The sequence below is a fragment of the Uloborus diversus genome, chromosome 9 (assembly GCF_026930045.1).
Source record: "Uloborus diversus isolate 005 chromosome 9, Udiv.v.3.1, whole genome shotgun sequence".
Classification (NCBI taxonomy): Eukaryota; Metazoa; Arthropoda; class Arachnida; order Araneae; family Uloboridae; genus Uloborus; species Uloborus diversus.
In genome coordinates this window covers 149,648,313-149,670,183 of record NC_072739.1, presented here as the reverse complement: position 1 = coordinate 149,670,183, position 21,871 = coordinate 149,648,313, and the positions used below count along the sequence as shown (strand labels likewise).

Genomic DNA, 21,871 nt, shown 5'->3' with positions numbered 1-21,871 from the left:
TCACCATACGGTACATTTCCTGATCGGATTCATTGGCGATCCGAGTGGACAACCAAATTCTTTGGCGAACTCCGGAGCGTTCGCCAATGGGCCGATAACCCTAGGGAAAAAAAAGTTTTTAAATGTTATGCAGTTTATTACATTCAGCATCAAAGGGAAAGAAAAAAAAATCGATTTTTTTTCAATGTCTTAATCCATTGCTGCCCATTCTTTTTTTACCCAAAGGTCGTACCTCATCATCTACATACATATAATAGCAAATTCACTGATCGAGTAACACTCTGACGACATCAAAAATGAAACTCGAGCCACGGCATGATAATTCGATAATTTGTTTTGGTAATGTTTGACATGCAGCGAAAGACTTTATTGCGACAAGGCTGAACTGGATCCGGCATCTTAATTGTTTTACTGGGAAAGACTCATTTTAGGAGAATGAAGAAACGAAAAAGTGGTCAACAATTAACGCTATCTACTGGAGTTTAGGGTTAATCCACTAGAGTTAGGGTTACAATTTCAACTATAAAAAACAAACAAACAAGCAAACAAACAAGCAGGCAATGGCAAGATGCCTGGCAATAGGGAAGTTTTCGATTTTTCAATTTTATTTTTATATGATAGAGTAACATGTATGAACATCATAGGTGAAAAAATTTTTGCGATACGATAAGTAGTTTTTTTTAAATTAATTTTTAAAGTTCAAGCGCCTGTGACGTCAGATGGCATAGGAAGTGACGTTATGCGCCTTCCGGTAGGGCAGAAGCCGAAGGTCACGCATTCGACTTCGAAGACGAAACGTAAAAGGCTATCTCCTCGCATTTAACTCCTCGCGTTTCTCGAACATTAAACCTCTCATCCTCTCGGAAATATTCGAATATCCTCATTGATGTTACATGAGGAAGATTATTTAGATTGTGCTTTAACGAATCCGGTCTCCATAGTGTGTTCAAAAGGATTATTGAATTTCTAAAAATTATAAATATCAGCGCGCTCAAAATATTCCTAGCGAAAACAAGGGATCTTCGGCGGAAGGCTGCCCGTTCGCGCCCTGTGACGTAGGCTCGTGACGTTTCAGAAGCGCGCACTTTTGCGCGTGGATTTTTAAAAATTCATTAAGAATCAACCACGGTGTTTTAAAATTCGGCGATGGTGAATTTTTTAGTTTTGAGGGTCAATTAACAATATCCAATAGCCAAAATATGAACATTTAATAGGTTGCAACTTCCCTATTGTTAAATTAAGAAGCAATTTTCAACATTCATATACCTTGACGGGCGATTTTCCAGTATTAAGATAAACCTCGCGGCCCAAAACACTGAGAAACTGTTTGACCACGGATTGTATGGAATTGGCAAACATCCAGTTAAGGCGACTCCATCTGAATGAGGGGGGGGAAAATCATGCGCGTATTCCGCTCATTTGAATGAGACTCTGCTTAATTTAGAGGCTAACATACATCTGCAAAATATGACATCCCTGAAAACTAATAGATGCTTCCATTTCCGCGTGTAAACCGGATGTTTGCCTTTCCATACAATCCGTGGTTAGACAGTAATTTAGATATTTGATTAAAGCGAAAAGCCAACGTAAATAAAGCAAATTCTCAAGAAATTACAGCATGCAGTTCTTCCAAGGCTACAATGGAGCCTCTTCATCAGTGCAAAAAAACACCACACATCAAGAAAGTCGCGAGAGAACACTTCTTTCACCACTTTCATGTTATATGGTGTGTGTGTGTTTTTTTTTTTTTTTTTTTTTCACTGACGAAGAGGCTCCATTATTGTATCCTTGACATAACTATACGCTGTTATTTCATGAGCATTTATGCTTTATTTACGTTGATTTTTCACTTTAATCATATTGTAGCAAAAAGATTATTTGATCATTTTTCATTTAATTTAAATTTTTATTTAAAATTTTCTAGATAACACTGGAAAACATGGACAAAGAAAGAAAACTACAAACCGAGAACCACTTTTATCATTAGCATATGCTTATTTTATTTATACGAAGTATGTTTTTAGAAACAAATTTCCGACTATTTGGCTGCAAATTTTGCATCACTTATTCTTTATACAGAATGAAGATGATCAACGGCCGCATATGGCTCGCCGACCGTAGGTTGGGCACCACTGTCTTAACTCTCTCTCATTCTCTCTTCCTGAACAGGTCTGTTACAAACGGAGTGTTCTAAAACCATGCTTAAGACTTGTAACTTGTTCAGAGATACTCTATGAACAGATCATGAGGTAGTCGTAGAATGAGTCTTCTGAAACGTATATGTTTTTTTTTTTTTTTTCAGAAGTATTCTTTGACCTCACTGAAGACAGTCTTAATCGCAAAAGAAATGTTCCCAAAAAATGTTCAGGATTACTTGGATGGATATAGTAGTTGCAGTAGTACTCTAAAAAGTATATTTTGACTTATTCGGGAATATCCTGCTGAGCAGATCTAAAGAGTACACTCATGTCCAAAATTAAGGTCATTAACATAAGTCTGCAAAAACCGAAAACTATTCACTGCGTCGCCGCGGAGTTAAAAAACAGAGTATTTTAAAAAGCGCTAACTTATCAATCGGTGATAACACATTTATCTCGGGAAAAGCCAGCAATATAAAGTGGGACCACCGTGCATTGCTATACAGGGTGTTCCGTTTTAACCTGCAAGACCTTTTTTTCGCAACCGTTAGGCCTAGACGTATAATTCCATTTGCAAAAATGTTCAAAATCAGATGCAGAGTTAAGATATTGAAAATTTGAAACAAAAATAACTAGTATGTTGTGGCCATCACGAAACTTTCTTCTATATTTTTCTTTTTTTTTTTTTTTCTGATCCCTCCCCATGCTTGACGAGGAAGCAATATTCCCAACAAAAACAAAATTACACATGCAAAAACTTGACGACCGTCCCAATGTCTGAATTATTGCAAAAGCAAAGCAAAGAGCGAAAATTGAAAGTTATTTTAAAAGCCTTGCTTGAATTAATTACAAATATTTTATTTGTTAACAAACATAAGATGGCAACAGTTAAAAATTTTAAATCATTGAGATAATATTTCCTACCATTTCCATACAATTAAAATCACGAGAAATACGCAGACGACAATCTATTACGATTTATCTTTCTTATTGTTGCATTAATAAAAATATTTTTATTCGCAAAAAAAAAAAAAAAAAAAAAAAAAAAAAAAATCAACACCTCTTGGAGCGATCGGCGTCAAAATAGAACCAAAGCCTGTTTACATATGGATTCACATATATTCCAAATTTCAACCAGAACGTAGCATTACTTCTTGAGATAGGGCACTCAAAATGGAAAAAAAGAACGGGTGATTGCGCTACCTCCTTTTTAGCTGTTGACACAAAAATAAAATCAGTTCTTATACCCACTAAGGGCTACTTGCCAATAAATTTTTCTTTCATTCCGTTCATTATTTCTTGAGATACAGCAGTCACAATTGACGACAAAAAACGTTCTATAGCTCAACCCCCGTTTGAGTTATTGACACCAAAATTGAATCAGCACCTGTTCCTGTTAATACCAACATATGGACCAAATTTTGTTTGATTCCGCCAGTAACTTCCTGAGGAATAGCAAGCACGCGTAACTCGAAAAACGTCCCATTGCTCCACCCCCCTTGGAGGAATTCGCGCCAAAAACTAATGGGCACAAGTTCACATAGGGGCACATATGTGTACTAAATTTCGTTCGATTTCATGCGGTAGTTTTTGTTGTAGAGCGGCCACAAAAAACTGGTCACACACAGACGTGACACACATACATACACACACACACACACACACACACACACATACATACACACACAGACAGACAGACATTTTCCAAAAATGGTCGAAATGGACTCAGCACACCTCAAAACGTTCGAATCCGTCAAAATTCGAAATTCGGAAATTTGCACGAATCCAATACTTTCTTCTATATATTAGATATAGAAGAAAGTAAAAATACTGTTTAAGGCTTTCACGGCCGCCGTCAATATGGGGAGATAACATTTCCGGGCTTATGGGCCGTGGTCTAATTAAAGTAGAAATTCCAGACGTTTCGGTTTGCTTTGCTGCAGCCATCATCAGTGGTCAACAGCTGCAACCATCATCAGTGGAATCAGTCTCACCAAACTCAAAACACTGATGATGGCTGCAGCAAAGCAAGACGAAACATCTGGAATTTCTACTCCAATTAGACCACGGCCAATAAGCACGGAAATGTTATCCCCCCATAAAAATAAAAATGAGTCAAAAAAAAAAAAAAAAACTTTTTATACGGGCCTTAGTTCTCCTAACTAATATTTAGAGAAATAATCTCCATTGAAAGTTATTACTGACACAAAAAACTTGACATTTGTGCGACCAAAACTCAAGAAGATATTCCAGTTTAAAACTTTAAGGGACCATACAGAAGATGAGATTGGAACTTATCGCCCTTTCAGAAGAATGACAGGTCGTCAAAGTAAGAAAAACAAAGTATTTGTATTTTTCATTGTTATTCAAAAATAAATGCCAATGTTATGCCGTGATACGCAAAACTATATTTTCCCCCAAAAAGTGTTATTAACAGCGAGTGAAAAGTGGTGTAAGTCACAAAACGCTGCGTTTCATATCTCGGTGAATATTGGTCATACTAATTTCAAACTTTTTGTGTTGGAATTATTTTTCAATGGAGATTATTTCCCTAAATAAAACTTAGGAACCTGGGGCCCGTATAAAAAGGTAAATTTTGTATTTTTGACTCATTTTTATTTTCGCTTCAAACTATCAGTATCTTAATTAACTCTGCATCTGATTTTGAACATTTTTGCAATTGGAAGTATACATCTAGGACTAACGGTTGCGAAAATAAAGGTCTTGCAGGCTAAAACGGAACAACCTGTATAAGCTTCAACAATGAGCTTTCATATTGTTTATGAGGGTGTCAATAAATGCTTGGCGCTACAATACCCATTCTTCCAAAAGCGCACTTTAAACACTTAGCTCGATCATCCTGACATTGGACATGGGGCACATTTCTATTTCAGGGCCCCCTAGTGCCCGACTAAGATTTTTGAAGACACTGGGCACGAAATTCATTTTGCGCCCCCCCCCCCCCCCCACATTCCCGCTTTTTTTTATGTTGAAGCAATAAAATGTTTCGATACTTGCGTTTTTACACAATCATACTAAATTTGGAGGTAGCACAATATAATACATACATTTAAAAAGTAGAAGAGTAGAGAAAGTAGAGAAAAGTAGTATACGATAAATATACAAAATGTGGTTAAACTTTGCCCGTTACAGTGAACCGTAAATACCAAAATTAGCTATGATATAACCTTTAATAGTAAATACAGACTAAATTTTGAGTGCTTTTCTAATTTGCAAAGAGATCACATTTTGAAGGGGAATTTTTATCAACAAATAGATTTTTTCCTTGTTTTGGCATTTGCAAAACTATCAAGGATATCATTGTACTCTAGACTCTGAGTGAAATCATTACTTATTTTTAATTAACATGATAATTTAAGGGGATTTCGGGCCCCCCTGAAATCTAAGAGGAGGGGCTTGTGCCCCACATGCCCCTGCGGTAATCACGCTCTGCATAGGGAGGGGGTTACACTGTGCAGTGGCTCTTCCTGGATCATCCCAAGCTGGTTCAATTGGATTGAGATCCAGAGACCTCGAGGGCCAGTCCATACGTCGACTATTCTCTTTCTCAACACGTTTGTGACCTTAATTTTAGACATGAGTGTAGTAACAAAAGGGCTGTTCTAAAAGAATAATTTGACTTGTTCGCAAATTACAACTTTTTAATGTACTCTTAAAGCTTAATTAACGCAAGCACTATTCTAGTTAACAGTGCGCTGAAAAAGAGGATTTGAAGATAACTTCATAATGGCCAAAATATTGCATTTTTATTCAAATGAATCACCGACTTTTTCCTTTTCAAAAGAATTACCTGTAAGGAGCAGGACTGTGAGATCCTGTCATAATTCTTAACTTCAGGACTTCAGGCCTATATTTGCCACACCAAACCTATTCAAAAAAAGAAAAGATAAAGGAGTTACAGATTAGTTTTCAATATTTTTTGAGGTGAAAATTAGTCGAGACTACATGGAACCTTGAAACATTTCGTTTATTTAATCTGCTTTTATTTCGTTCTAAAAGGAACACTGAAATGTCAATGAAATATAAGAGGGTTGTGAAAGAATAAACTCCCGGGGTTGTTACTGTAATAAGGACAGGCTTGTTTTCCCAGCAATAATACTGAGCTGGCGGAAAAGCAACTGCTTCAGAATTCATTAATTTTTACTAGGAACTAGCAGTACCCGCACTCCGAAGTCTGTGCTAAGAGTTTAAAGGAAGTCATTAGAATAAATTAAAATACCCTTTGAATTAAAAATAATTATTTTCTTCAACTTAAATGCGTACACACCCTTATAAAGAACCGCAATTTAAAATAATTTGCCATTTGCTTTAAAATGCGTTTGCTTTAAAATGTAAAATAATCAACAAACTATATTGTTTACCACCTAACTAGCCAAACGATCGCACCACCGTAACCCAGCCGATTAGCGAGCGAAGCGAACTCAGATAGATTAGCGCTCCGAACTTTTCAACGAACACGTTTAAACGAAAATCCCGCTTTCTCCTCTCCTCCAGCAGAAAGGAAACGTAATTAAAGAACACAGTATAGGACAAAAGGAAAAACCCGCTCTCCCGTAGGGAAAAGAATATAACCCAAATGCGCAACGCGTATAAAATGGTCATTCCGTTACCCGGGACTACGCATTTATTTCTTACCCTGGATTACGCAGTGTTATCTGAAATTTTCCAGACTGCTGCTTGGCTCTCAGGCATACAGATGTAGCCCTGAAGTTCAGCCAAATTGCCCGGAATTAGCAAACGTTGAAACGCAATGCGTCTGTGACTTTTTACTTCCTTTTACGAAAAAGGATGTATTGTATTCGCGAAAAAAATTTCACTCAAAAATCGGCCTTTATTTCCATTTTTCTCACCCCCGAATGAATGTTGAGTTCTTTTTTCGACCCGCTCACACGTGGATGTATGCCTAGGAACGTACAGACACCCGAAATATCCATTTTGACGACCCCCGAGTTAATTACAACGAATTTTCTCGAGACGTCCGTATGTACGTATGTATGTGCGTATGTGCGTATGTATCTCGCATAACTCAAAAACGGTATGTCTTAGAAAGTTGAAATTTGGTACGTAGACTCCTAGTAGGGTCTAGTTGTTCACCTTCCCTTTTGGTTGTATTCGGATGATCCTAAGGGGGTCTTTTGCCCCTTTTTTGAGGGAAATCATTGTTAGTTTCGATGTAAACTCAAGTTGTGTTATAATTTGTCGGACACTTGGCGATATATCGCCAGTCTTTTGGTCGCCAAGTTTGTCGTCAACTTGGCGAGAAATTTAGCGATTTTTTTTCTCTTTTTAAAAAATTTGCTTTCAGTTTGTCCACTGTTGGTGATAGTTAGATAGTAAACAATTGAATCCCATTAAAATTGCCAATAATGGGGAAATGACATTAAATTGGAGTAAAAGGAAGTCATGTGATGCACACATCAGCTCGTTTTCTGAGTGTTTTCTGTCAAGACTGTTGTTAGTACTGGCGTAGAACTATATCTTTCTGGGTACTTTTTGTAAGTAATTGAATGAAATTAATCGTCCTTTTAAATAGTTTTATGTTTAAGTTTATACGATTCTCTTTTCACCATAGCTACGACGACGAAACAGTAGGGAGTTGTAATAACGCTACAAGTTACCGCCATACTTACAGAGCTGAAGCAAGCAAACACCAAACAACTCGCTACAGCATCAAAAATTCTGGACGCTGTAACGAGATATTCGTTATATGCTGGCAGTAAAAAAAAAAAAAAAAAAAAAGATTTTTTAGGTAATGAAATATTTATTAAGAAGTTTTTTTGAGAAAGGAAAAGAAAATGGCGGCATCATCGCTAAAAATAGCCTTAGAATACCTTAACTGATTTTTGACCGTGTTTTTTTTTACTTCCTTTTACAAAAAAGAAAGTATTGTATTCGTAAAAAAGTTTTCACTAAAAATCGACCTAAATTTCCATTTTACCCAGCCCCGAATGAATGTTGAGTTTTTTTTTTTTTTCCAACCCCGACCACACGTGGATATATGCCTAAGAGCGTATAAACACCCGAAATATCCATTATAACGATCCCCGAATTAATTACAAAAACTTTTTTCGTGACGTCCGTATGTATATGTGCGTGTGCGCAAAGTGTGTATGTGCGTATGTATCTCTCATAACTCAAAAACGGCATGTCCTAGAAGGTTGAAATTTGGTATGTGGACTCCTAGTGGAGTCTAGTTGCGCACCTCCCCTTTTGGTTGAACTCGGATGTTCCAAAGGGGGCATTTTGCACCTTTTTGGGGGGAAATCATTGTTAATTTCAATGCATACTCAAGTGGTGTTATAATTTGACAAACACTTGGTGTTATATCGCCAAGCTTTTGGTCGCCAAGTTTTTTCGCCACCTTTGCGACAAATTAGGCGGGTTTTTAGATTTTATTTTTTAAATATGATTTCATTTTGGCAACTATTAGCGATATTCAGATAGTTAACCATTGAATCCCATTAAAATGTCCAATATTGGGAAAATTAATCAGCATAAAATGTTTTTTTGCTCCAGTTCGCAAGAAACTTGGGGTAAAAATATTTAGTGTTTCTTTGAGTACTCCAAGACACTATTATCATTAAACTGGCGTAAAAAGAAGTGATGATGCACACATCAGCTCGTTTTGTCTATGAATAAGCTAGGAATCGTTGGAATGTTAGGGTTAGAAAGAGATTCAGTGAAACAGCCCTTACGTTCGCAGCACTTATCCAGAACAACTGAGTCGGGGAATACTTGATGCCTGGTAGATAATCTTCTGCTCCATGGTCCCTGATCCACTGAAGGTAAGCCTGAAAGACATGGTAGAATAAGTGCTCTTCCTAAAACTGATTTTTAGTTTCAGAATAGAAAAATATCTTGAGTGGAGGTTCTCAAAAACAGACACCTTTCGTTGGGAATCACGTACAAATATTTAAATAATCTTTGAAAAACATTTCTCATGACTCACATTTTAGTTAGTTTAATACAGTAGAACCTCTCGTAAGGGACACCTCCGAATAAGGAATTTTTTCTTGTCCCAGTCTCTTTGAACAGGGAGCTCCATGTATTTGCCTCTAACTAAGGGACACTCTATTTAAGGGACAGTCACAGAGAAAATAATTACAAAAAATTATGAACAAGTGCATAAGAAAGCGTGAATTTACTGGAATTCAAGTTTCACTTTTCCTCTAAAAATTAATTGAGGAGAGTTTAACATTAACATATGCTAAAAAGATACGAGTATATGTATTGTAAAAGTCTTGCTAAAAGTTAAATGCACGATTTGCCCATCAAGATATTTATTCAAGTAGGCTCAGGGCCAAAGGAGAGGGCACAAACTGACTAGCTTTTTATGTACTAATTGAAATGTGAACTCTAATCGTAATTCACAATGTCTTGCGTTGTAAATGATATGGCATGGAGCAAATTCATGCAATGGATTACTTCAAAAAAATTGCTTTATCCTGCAAAATATTGGACTTACCAAATTTTTGAATTAATTATAATTAATAAAACAATAAAAAACTTAAAAAATTAATTAAGTGTAAATTTTATTTATTTGTGTGTGACAAATGAAAAGTATTTAATCTTAAATGTTAATAGTTTAAGTTCATGACAAAACTATACTGAGTTAACACACTGCATGCATAAACTAAAATACCTCTGAAGAAGGGACACCTCTATTTAAGGGACATAATGTCTGGTCCCATTAGCGTCCCTTATTGAGAGGTACTACTGTAGTAATAAAGTACGATCTGTGGGAATAATAAGTTTTGATAGATTTACTCTCCAATTTTTTATAGAAACGCTTGGCAAAGTTTGAGAACGAAAATAAGCATTCTACATTTTAACAGCTCTGCGCTCCGACATTCTTTCACTTCAGTTCTGGAAAAGGCAAACGCCATGAATTTAGTCCCTTTTCATCAAATTCATTCTTGCATCTCAGTTCTGGAAACGTTGAATCCAATGAATTTAGTATTTTTTCGTCAAATTTTAAAACTAAATAGTCCGCGCTAACAATATGACTATTAACTGGTAACAAAGTAAGTTCATTAGAGTAAATGAAAAAAATACACCTCATATTTCGAGAAAGATGTACTTGAAAAAATACTTGTACGACAATTATTTATAATTTTGCAAAAATAAATTATTTGATTTCAAGGGGAAGAAACATTTCACAGATGTTCTGAATTAAGAATTTGGAAATATAAAACATTTTACTTTTTGCCGAAAACTTACATAAAAAAAAAAAACAAATTATGATTTTCCATTACAAAAAAAATAAATAAATAAATAAAAAAAAAATAAAAAAAAAATCCAAAAGTTAATTTGAATTTTGACATCTTGAATTCCAATTATGTTTTTCGCAATCACGACTGTGTGTATGTAGGCGTGTGTGTTTGTGTGTGGGGGTATGTGTGTTGTGTGTAGGGGTATGTGTATGTGTGTAGGCATGTGTGTTTGTGTCTGTGTGCAGGCATAAGTGTGTGAGTGAGTAGTTGTGTGTATAAATGTGTGTGTATGTAGGGGGAAGGGTATGTGTATGTGTGTGTAGGCATATGTGTTTGTGTCTGTGTGCAGGAATGAATGTGTGGGTAGTTGTTTGTGTGAGTGTATGTATGTGTTTGTGTGTGTGTGTGCATGTGTAGGGTTCTGTATGTATTCGTGTGTGTGTATGTGTTTGTGCATGTGTATATGTGTTTGTGTGTATATGTGTGTGCGTGCATGTGTGTTGTTGTGTATGTATGCGCGTGTGTGTAGGACATGGATGCAACCTGGAGACGGCTTTCGCTGTAGAAGCAGCATCGTGAGGAGCCGGTCGACGGTGATGGTGCGGAGGGTGGCGGTGGGAAAATAAAATGATAGGACGCCGAAAACAGTCAAGTGAGAACAATAAACAATTGTGATTGCTCAAAAAAAAAAAAAAAAAAAAGAAAAGAAAAAAAAACATTCTACATGCACACGTTATATACAATTTAATAATTTAAAATAACGCTTGTAGATTGAATAGAAAATTCAGTTTTAGAAATAATAGGCATAAGAAAAGCTCTCTTTCCAAAAGTTTTTCTTAATTGTCTTTTACCGGCAATAAACGAAAAATGTCCAAATAAAACATCAGATTTGAGAACAAAATCAAAAGATAATAAAAGATTGCCAAATATTTTTTTTTTTTTCATAAAATCTCAAGTTTAACTAAAAGAATATTAAATTATCATAAATGATTCAAAACATTTCGGAAAATTCTTCGCAAGTAAACTGAGTGTGGACCTGAAAACTATTAATAAGAATAGAAACGAATATTTTTCCATGCTGTTGTTCACAACGCAAGGAAAACCCACCTCTTTCCATTGGGGAAAAAAGAAACAGCTATTTCCAAGTACTCAGTACAAGAATACAATCTTGAAACAATATTCTATCGATTTGTCACAAGATGACAGTGCTTACCCTAAAGGCTTCTTTGATGCCACCATTGTCAGCAATATTCTCGCCTTGCGTGTTGATGCCATTCACCTGTGAGAAGAAAAGAGGGGGGGAAAGGTATGTAAAAAAAATAAGTATTGGTTTTTACGTGAAAAGGTGTAAAAGCTGCTATTTAGACTTTCTAATTCCTGAGTTGAAAAGTAAGTCCATTTACACTTCCGCTTCCGGTTCCGTTTTTGTTCGCGTCTCGGACGAACTTAGTTTGCATGGACAATATTAACACTATGTGTTCTTCGTGATATAATATGAATATAATGTACAGTAAACTCCCGATTATCAGCAGAATAGAGTGGCACGGTAACCGCGGATAATCCAAATAATTCGCAACTCCAATAAACTATAGAGGGCGCTGCACTCACAGTCTAATGGCGGATGAAAAAGGTAAAACAAATAAATGCCGTAATGTATAACTTGCTTTGATACTTTGTGAATGACAGTAATTTTTCATCGTGTTTGTGGGAAACTTTTCTGTTCTTCTGAAATTACATTACGTCATAAACTGTCTGAAGACTGTAATTTACCCCAAAGAAAACACGTGGAATAAATGTTTTACCTTTTTCTTTAGTATTGTTGATTACCGCAAGGTAGCGTATTCGAGCTCTGGAGTTGCGAATAGGTGAAAAACTAAACTACTGTATACAATAGCTAAAAAATATGAATAACACTCGTACATACATTTAAATTACAGCCAAAAACGTTGCTAAATTGCATCTACTAATATTGAATGTAAAAAATGTATATAAAAGGTAAAAAGAACAATAACACAATCCTAAGTTTTAAAAACATTTAATGACAGTTTCAAAAAACAAAAAGTGAAAAGACCCGCGGATAATCTGACCGCCGATAATCGGGAGTATACTGTAAAAATAAACTCAAATAATTACAAACTATTACAATGAATAATAAATGATCAAAAATCTGAGCTAATTGGGACCAAATGTAATTCGGATTTTCAAAATACTCGGATTTTTGAAAATAACCAAGAAAATGCTTTTGGAAAATAGTATGCCATTTTTTTGGGATAAAGTCAGTGTACAAAACGCATGTACAGTTGAGAAGGATTCGAATCAAATAAATTTGTCACGTGATGATGTCTTGAGAGAAGAATTAGGCCTCCTTCACACGAGGCGACTTAGTTGAACCAACTTTAGAACGGGAAGGATTTGAAAAAGTGAAGAAATCGCCCGGCCCCCCACGAGAGTCAACTTATCAGGCACGCTAAGCACATATGCCACACCATTCTCATTCTGAATAAACCTTTTTAGCTAATTCAAATCTTCAGGACATTGCCAAGCGTTCTCTCTACAAACGAGTAACCTGGTTGAGTCAACTCGGTTCAGTTTTACAGCGTTGTGGAGCAACTGCTTAAATAAATTCGGTTTATTAGAAGGTTTCAAATTTTTATCGACAATTCCGTATAGGAAACTAATATAAGAGAGAATTCCTAATCTTTATTTCTTTCTTTTTAGCAATAGCTCTCAATCTTAAATTGAACATTCAGGATGACATTTTAGTTCGCAGTGAAAAAAAAGTGAATTTAAAGTTTTTAAGTCAAAATTTATCGAAAGGTCATTTCTACCTAAATGCTGGAGCAATTTCACATACATGGCATATAATCATTTCAATTAGATCATGAATAATAAATGCCTACACTCAAAAGGTTTTGAATATGAAAACTTTCATTTTCGATGATTACGGGTTTTGTGAGAAGCAAATTATCCAAGGAATGAAATTGGAATAAAATTTACAGACAAGAATTTTTTCTTGATTGCAGGAAGTTTCAAATTTTTTTTGCATTTAATGTGAAAAATTTTGTACTGTCGGTAACTCAGAAATAAAGCTCTGGAGTACTTGAAAATTAAATTTGAAAAACAAATCCCTTTAATTTACACTAAAATTACGGGAACAAGTTAAGGGGACACTGGACCTTGAAAACAAACTTTTTTAATTATTGATGGATTTGCATGAAATTTTAACCATATACTTTAAGCACTGGTACAAGTTTAATTATAAAATTTCATTAAAAATTTTTAATTAGAAGACCAATTATTTAAAAAAAATGTAAATAACCTTAACGATAATTAACAAAACTTTGAAAAGTCCCTTGCGTAATTATTTTGATTTCAAAACACTGAAACTTATTTGAAGTCATTCTCTATACTATAATAAATAAAACAAAACTCACAAAATAGTCTTCATATTCAAATAAATTCAAAAAATAAAAATTTGAAAAATGCCCAAAAATTTGACAAAAATTTCTTTCTTATGAACGTCCAGTGTCCCCTTAATAATTATTTTCCTTACCTGTAGCCCGACTTCGTCAACAGAGTAATTACCGTACTGATCAACGATACACTGCGCCCTTTCGCGGAAGGTAGAATCTGTTTCTGGTTCCCACCAGTTGATGTTGTTTCCATCCTTGTCAAACTGCCGACCTGAAACATTAATACATGTTATATTACTAACATTGACAAAGATTTTCCATCATCATCATCATCATCATCAAGGATTAGGCATATAGCCTGTTCCGGTCGCCCCACCGTTTCCTGGGCCTACCACGGTCTTGTTTGCCCCTTGGTCTGTAATAAAAGGCAGCTCCTGGAAGTCTCCCTCGAGTCAGACGTCGAACATGGTTTTTCCAATTGTTACGATATTCTGTAATTTTTTCATTGAGACTGAATATATATGTAATTCTCTTCGAATAGATTCATTCCTTATTTTGTCTAGGCTAGTGCAGTTCTTTAGTGATCGCAAATATTTCATCTCTGCTGCTTGAATTCTACTAGTTTCTTGAGTGTTCAGAGTCCATGTTTTGGAGCCATACACAGTGAAGCCTGTGTAAGTTGACCACTTGCGGTGCACTACTTTAGTGGTCAATTTAAACAGGTGGTCAACTTACAAAGGTTGATTTGTATGATAAGGGCTAATTCCGTGCCTGAAAAAAGCGGTCAACTTAGACCAGTGTTGCCAGATTGGGGAAAATTTCCCCATTTGGGGGAAATCTGGTGCTCTCTGTGGAAATTTTGGGGAAATGAGTTTTGAGGGGAATTCTTTGGGGAAAATTTTTTTTTCTTGGGGAAAACCTGGGGAAAAAAAACTTCGGGGAAAAAAGAATTTTTTTCGTGTTTAGATTAACGACACGAAGTAGTAGTTACAATGTTTATCAAATAGCGTTGGTTTAGCTTTGCTCAACTTTATGGAATTCTCATTTCGCATTATGTGGAACATTATGCTACGGAATTCGCATTAATGTTCTGCGTTAGTAACTAGTTGATAAGTGAAACAGGTACAAATAAGTGTGATGAAGAATGTTCTTGGAAATATATACAAAAATCATAGTTTAAATGTACAGACAGAAGCAGAGTAGTAAATGCAAGTAGAAAAATAAACATTTGGCTATTTCTTATCTTTCAGTCATGCGCTTATATTTATGAATAGCGGCACCCGAACGGCTTTGCCCACAGTAGAAAATTAAAAGGTGTTTTGGTTCCCCTGTATATTTACAAATAATGCATGATGAATTTCTCGCCAATTGGCGTGCCCACGTTACGGTTCCACGTTATGATAGCTTGGTAATTTACTCGTCCATCGTATGATAATTTTGCTGGGGAAAATGTTCTTAAAATTGGAATTGAAAAAGAACAAAATCGAATTTTCGAAAAATCGCTTCGAGGTGCACATTTTTATGCTACAATCTAATTTTGTGCCAAATTTCATTAAAATCGGCGGAACGGTCTAGGCACTATGCGCGTCACAGAGATCCTGACAGACAGAGAGACTTTCAGCTTTATTATTAGTAAAGATAAAGATAAAGAAAGATAAAGATAAAGAAGACAAAAAAAAAAAAAAAAAGCAAAAATGAGAAGAAAAAAAAAGTTGGGAAATTTTATAAGAAAATTTGGCTATTTGGGGGAAAAAAAATTTTCAAGAGACAAAAATATTAAAGGAAGTCGATTCATTTTAAGAAAATATTAGTGGAAAAATAATTTTTGAATCTGGAGAATTTTGATAGAAAACATCGCTTTTTGGGGAAAAGTTGGAAGGAAGTTGGGGAAATCTGGATTTGACCATCTGGCAACACTGACTTAGACAAGTGGTCAACTTACAAGGGTGGTCAACTTCACAGGTTTCACTGTAGTAAGGTTGGCACCACCATAACCTTATAGAACTTTTTGGGAGATTTTTAAAGTATTAAAATACATTCAAGGCACGCATCTCAGTGGCGCACACAAGTAGCTATGTTCATAACGCACTTTTCGACTTGGTAAATCCCAGCTCTGGCTCCGCAAAAAAACCGATTGAAAAATTCCCTGTTTCCATGCAAAAAGGGGTTCTCCCATTATAGCACAAAAAGCGGTTTTTACCCAGCATCCTTAGCGGCTAGTAGACGAACTTGTTTCGCGTAATGCATTATGGGTAAAAACACCACTTTCACTCCAGAAGCTAGCAGGAGTGGAAAGATTCCACATAAACCCCGCAAATAACCGGAATGCGGTGAAAAGCAAGGTTTTTTCCTGTGTCGAAAGTGTCCACGGAAACGGCAAGGAGAGGGTCCAAGGGGTCCGACCCTTCCCATCTCCCTTGATTTTTTTTTTAATTGTCTATAATCATATTTATGTAGTACGTGAAATAGTTCCAAGGAAAGGTCACAATAATTTTAGGTATATTAATTGGTAAAATATTTTTTTTCTCTCTCTTTCTTCCCCTGAAAAATCAAACTGCATGTGAAGATAAATTGTTCTATAATGATAATTTTGCTTCGCTGTTTTTACTTTTATCTATGAGAAAAGTAAATACATTCACTCTTGTGCTTTATGTTATTTTAATTAAGTATTTGTTATTAATAAATTAATTTTATTAACTAATCCTAAGTAAAACTCAATATTATTTTTAAACGATTTTTCCCCCAACAATCTATGAAAACAAAATAATATGTTTGGAAAAGTGTTGGAGCATGGAGAATGGTGGACCTTTGAAAAATTTCTGGGTGCGCCACTGACGCATTTCGAAATTAGCTCTTTGTTACTCACAAAAAGTAAAATTAATTCTGAATAATAAAAACTAAAAATAAATATATAGCTAACGCAGATAGACGGCTTTAACATATTAACTATTGCAAAAAAAAATTCTGATGCTAATATTAACTCATTTTTCAATATGTCTCCTAAGGGTGTTAAAATCAGAATGGGGTCGTTTCTAAAATTTTAAAAGTTTTTTTTTTTTTTTGAAAAAGCATGCTTAAAAACATAGAATCTGACCATTTTTTAAATAAGTTCTTTAAGTTTAATACTTTTAAAAAAGTTACTTAAATCGGTGCTCTTTTATCGTTTAACGCTTATGCCGATGACATCACAAATGATGAAATGCCGTTCAGTGTTGTCATTCACGGTCCAAAAATCTAAACTCACGTATATGGGCAACGATATGGTTGATATCAAGCGTAGATCGCAATTGTAATTCGCTTTTTGATTGTTATAACGTGGAAATGCGGTAGAAAGATGCGGCAAAGTGCATCATTTGTGACGTCATCAAGACCACGATTTGTTTGAAAAATCGGACATTTTAAAAAATTAATTAAAAAATAACGGTTGGGAAAATGAAAGTGTATTTTCTGAGTCCATGTTATATATATATATATATATATATATATATATATATATATATATATATATATATATATATATATATATATATATATATATTTGATTATTCTATCGATTTCAGTGACAAAAAGGACTACTTTTGACTGAAGGAAACAACCCCATTCTCGTTCCGCTAATAAATTGCTTGCGGTGAAATATCATTAAAAGGCGATATCTTGCCAGAAAAGACAACCACGCTCTCCATTTTAAGGTGGCTTTCATCACTTGTGATGTCACACAATAAAACATTTTGCTTTAAAAATCAGACATTTAAAAAAATTAATTGAAAATTAAACGTCAGGAAAAAGTGTTTTCTGGGTCCTTGTTTTTTTTTTTTTTTTTTTACTTATTCTACCAATTTCAATGATTGAAAGTAGTACTTTTGACTAAAGGAAACAACCCCATTGCAAGCAATTTTATTATTAAAATCAAAAATAACGAAAGAGTTAAAAGGTCATACCTCTGTCATCAAATCCATGAGTAATTTCGTGCCCAATTACAAAGCCAATAGCTCCAAAATTAAGGTAACTAAAAAAAGAAAATGAGTATGTACTCTTAGTTAATTTGCTTAAAAAACGTGCATTTTTGGATGATGAAACTAACGTACTTTGGTCTGTCTTTGTTGAAAAACACTCCTTGAAGTATACCAGCAGGGAATTCTTAAAAAAAAAAATAAAAATAATAGTTTAGATGTTTAATTTGTGCAGCATAAATTGAAGAGCAAGGTAAACACACCGGTAGTGGCCAGTGTTTCAGAGTGCTTTAGTAGTGGCTACTTCAAGATTTATATTTGAAAAAAATAGGATTCGAGGTGCACGTTTGATACCCTCTTGAATCCATCGGGAGACCTGGAATCCTATTTTTCAAATATAGACTTTGAAGTGGCTACTACTGAAGCGCTGGCTACTACAGTTGTGTTTACCTTAATCTTATTTCATTCAGTAAAAGAACATTTTAGATTTTTACTCACCAATACTATTTTCAATTGAATTGTAAAAAGCATTCACAACGGCTGCTGCAGAACGCTTTTTCCAGCTGAAATAAAAAAAATATATATTAATTTGAATTTTTGGCATCTTGAATTCAAATTATGTTTTTCGCAATCACGAGCGTGTGTGTGTATGAATGCGCGTGTGTGTTGGTGTAGGCGCATGTGTGTGGGTGCGTGTGTGGGTGTGTATGTATGCATGTGTGTGCGTGTTGTGTATGCAGTGCTGTGTGTGTACGCGCTTGTGTGTGTAGACGTTCGTGTTTGTGTGTATGTAGGCATATGTGTTTGTGCCTGTGTGCAGGCATGATTGTATGTATGTGTATGTGTAAGTGTGTGTGTGTGTAGGAGTATGTGCAGAGGCATGAGCGTGTGTATGTGTGTTTTGGCGTGTGTGTGTAGGATATGGACGCAACCTGGAGACGGTTTTCGCAAGAGGAGCAGCATCGTGAGGTCGGTCGACGCGGCGGTGGTGCTGGCAGAGGGTGCTGGTGAGAAAATAAAATAAAAGGAATTCAAAACAGTCAAATGAGAACAATAAGCAATCGCGATTGCTCAAAAAAAAAAAAAAAAAAAAAAGATTTAATATGTGCCTTATGTGTCACTTTACTGAACTAAAGATAAGCAGCATACTAAAATATTTTTACTTTCTAAGAAGAAATAATTATTAGAACTACCAAGAATTTTCCAAGGAAATAAAATCAATTTTTTTTTGTGACATAAATTGAAAAATATCATATTCGAAACTTGTGAACGTTGATAATGAAATGGTGAACGGGGAAAGACTTGTGCGAATAATTAGAACGTTTTCAAAATAGTCAAATCAAAGTGCTTATCAGCTTATCAAAAATTGTAAAAATCAATAGTGCTGATATTTCAAATTTAATCTTCAATTTTTAAGAAAAACAAGCTTTTAAGCAAGGCTTTAAGTTACAACAGAATGAAAAACAATTCACCCAACAATTAAGCTATCAAAACATTAAATAAATAATAATAAAAAAAAAATTGCACAAGTCTTTAAAAAACATGAAAAGTTCAACTGAAATGCAGAAAATGAAGGCAGAAAAACGGCAACAGCTATTTCAGCAACAAGAAAAGTTTTTGCCAATTTTTCATGCTCCACGCTATGACAATGTAACATTCCACAGAAAACAGTCGTTTTGTCCCGCACGTGACGCCTCATATATTTCATTAAAAATGATACTTTAAAATATTATTAAACAATTTTTTTCTGCTTAACAAATTACAAACTTATGTGCGATTTCTTAAGCAAAACATTTCGTCATCACCCTTTAAAATTAGTAATCTTTACTAATAATAAGGTTGAAAGTCTCTCTGTCTGGATGTTTGGATCTTTGTGACGCGCATAGCGCCTAGACCGTTCTGCCGATTTTCATGAAATTTGGCACAAAATTAGTTTGTAGCATGGGGTGTGCACCTCGAAGCGATTTTCCGAAATTTCGATTTTGTTCTTTTTCTATTCCAATTTTAAGAACATTTTCTCGAGCAAAATTATCATAAGCTGGACGAGTATAAATTACCAAGTTATCATAACGTGGAACAATAATATACACTGTAAAAAAAATCTGTAAAATTTACAGAAAAAACTGTCAGCCAGGACGCCAGTTTTCTTCCGTTTATTTTACAGAAATCTTCCGTATTTTTATTATTTTTTCAAGCTGATTTATTATTTTATGAAGATTAAAAAATGAAACTATACTTTCATAAATCCATTTCAATATTTATTATACTACTACGAAATACATGTATACGAAGGTAAATTTCCGAATATGCCTCTGTAACAGATGACAAAAAAACATAATAATGAAATATTGATTAGGATGCAATGAAATGGAAGTTGCAAACGATTTAAGACTTACTCGCTTTAAATAAATATAAGATCAAAAACTCGAGCACGAGAACCAAAATCAAACACGCGGGCGAAATTTCGAAGATTCGAAGAAAAACAAAGTATAACCGGTTACAGATTCAAAAAAACAGAGAAATCCTGTATTTTATTACGAACAGTTTTTTTCTGTAAAAAATACGGATAACTTCTTCAAAATTTACAGTTTTTTTTTTACAGTGTAGCAAGCCAATTGGCGAGAAATTCACGATACATTATTTGTAAATATACAGGCGAAGCAAAAGAATTTTAATTTTCTACTAAAGGCAAAGCCGTGCGGGTACCACTAGTATTTGATGAAATATATGAACCATCACGCGCGGGACAAAGGGTTGACTTTTTTGTGGAATGACCCTAATTCTCCCGTTAGCTGATAAAAAGAATATGTAAGGTACTGTAAATATGTTCGAATTTTAGAAATCCGACTAAACTCCCTAATCCTTCAAGATCTTTCGGATGAATGGTTTTTGTATTGAACGAGATTTCGAGATCAAGAATTTTGAATTTGAAATTCAAAACTAACAAACTAAAGCTTCTCTTTAGAAGTAATTCACTGTCATAAAGCCTGAAGCATAACTACTGTTTGACCACGGATTGTATGTAATTTGGCAATCGGCCAAGTTAAGACGATTCCATTTGAATGAATTTAGCAGGGGAGAAGGCAAAATAGCGATGGATTAATTTATTGCATTTTCCAATTTGAAAAGGAGTGGAATCAGAGTTTCTATGGAAACAACAAAAAGAAAAGAAAATATTTTCATTTCATCAGGAAATGTAAAATCAAAATGGTAAGCTCAAAATTATGTAATAGTTTTTGTAGTAATAATATAGATCGAATATAGTTTAGATTTAAAAGAATGCTTGCCGTGAACGAACTGTCATTTGTACAAAAGTGCGTCTAAGTAATTAACAGGCAAAAGCGCACATCTGTAACGAACAAACTACCACCCCTGTAAATAAATAGATACGTCCATTTCCGCCTATAAACCGGATTTTAGCCTTTCCATACAATCGATTGTTAGACAGTATGTATCTACCATGTACCTTCTGACTGGACGACATATTTCTCGCTGGTGTGCTAAATTTATTTTAGCTACCAGTTTGTTAGTACTCTCAGCTTCAATAAAATCACATCTGCCTCTAGCTCGGTAATGACGACTAATCCAGATTGATGAATAAATATCACGGACAAAACTACGACCTGTCATAACCGGGTTATCGGTATACTGTATAAAGCTTTTCCTTTGATACAACTAGGACATTATCTAATCTTTATGTGTGAACAAATTTTTTGCATTTTATTCTTTTTGGCTCTAATCTCACGTGTCAAACAAATATTTATGTGAGTACGGTACTCTAGTTGGAACAAACCTAACCTCGCAGCATTATGAAAGATACGCAGATCCTGATCGCAGCATTACGACGAAGCCTCATTAAGTCTGCCCCAAATATTGTTTTCTCGGAAAACAACTACAAGAACACTTTTGCAGGGCAGAACGAACATTGCAACACAAAAGGTAGCAACAGTTACAAATTTTCAGAAGATAGAGAATCCCCCCTCCCCATAGCCCGTTGCCAAACATTGAACTAAAACTTATTCAAAATGTGATCGTAACTTGACTGAAAATAACGATGGGGGAAAATTTTCAATAATTTGAACTTCAATTTTGTGGGGGGGAAAAATGGAAAAAAAAAGCACCAAGAGCGACTACTG

At 34.9% G+C, this 21,871-nt stretch overlaps 1 protein-coding gene across 1 annotated transcript in view; it reads right to left on the bottom strand.

The window, feature by feature from the left end:
* Positions 1-21,871, bottom strand: part of LOC129229474 (neprilysin-2-like) — a 164,269-nt gene continuing 142,398 nt past the window's right edge. Inside the window, exons 14-21 of the mRNA XM_054863788.1 lie at positions 18,234-18,298; positions 17,871-17,922; positions 17,724-17,791; positions 13,926-14,056; positions 11,586-11,651; positions 8,855-8,950; positions 5,950-6,026; positions 1-100 (exon numbers count right to left, since the gene is read on the bottom strand). Of these exons, the coding sequence (XP_054719763.1) occupies positions 1-100; positions 5,950-6,026; positions 8,855-8,950; positions 11,586-11,651; positions 13,926-14,056; positions 17,724-17,791; positions 17,871-17,922; positions 18,234-18,298 (655 nt within the window). The remainder of the gene's footprint in view (positions 101-5,949; positions 6,027-8,854; positions 8,951-11,585; positions 11,652-13,925; positions 14,057-17,723; positions 17,792-17,870; positions 17,923-18,233; positions 18,299-21,871) is intronic.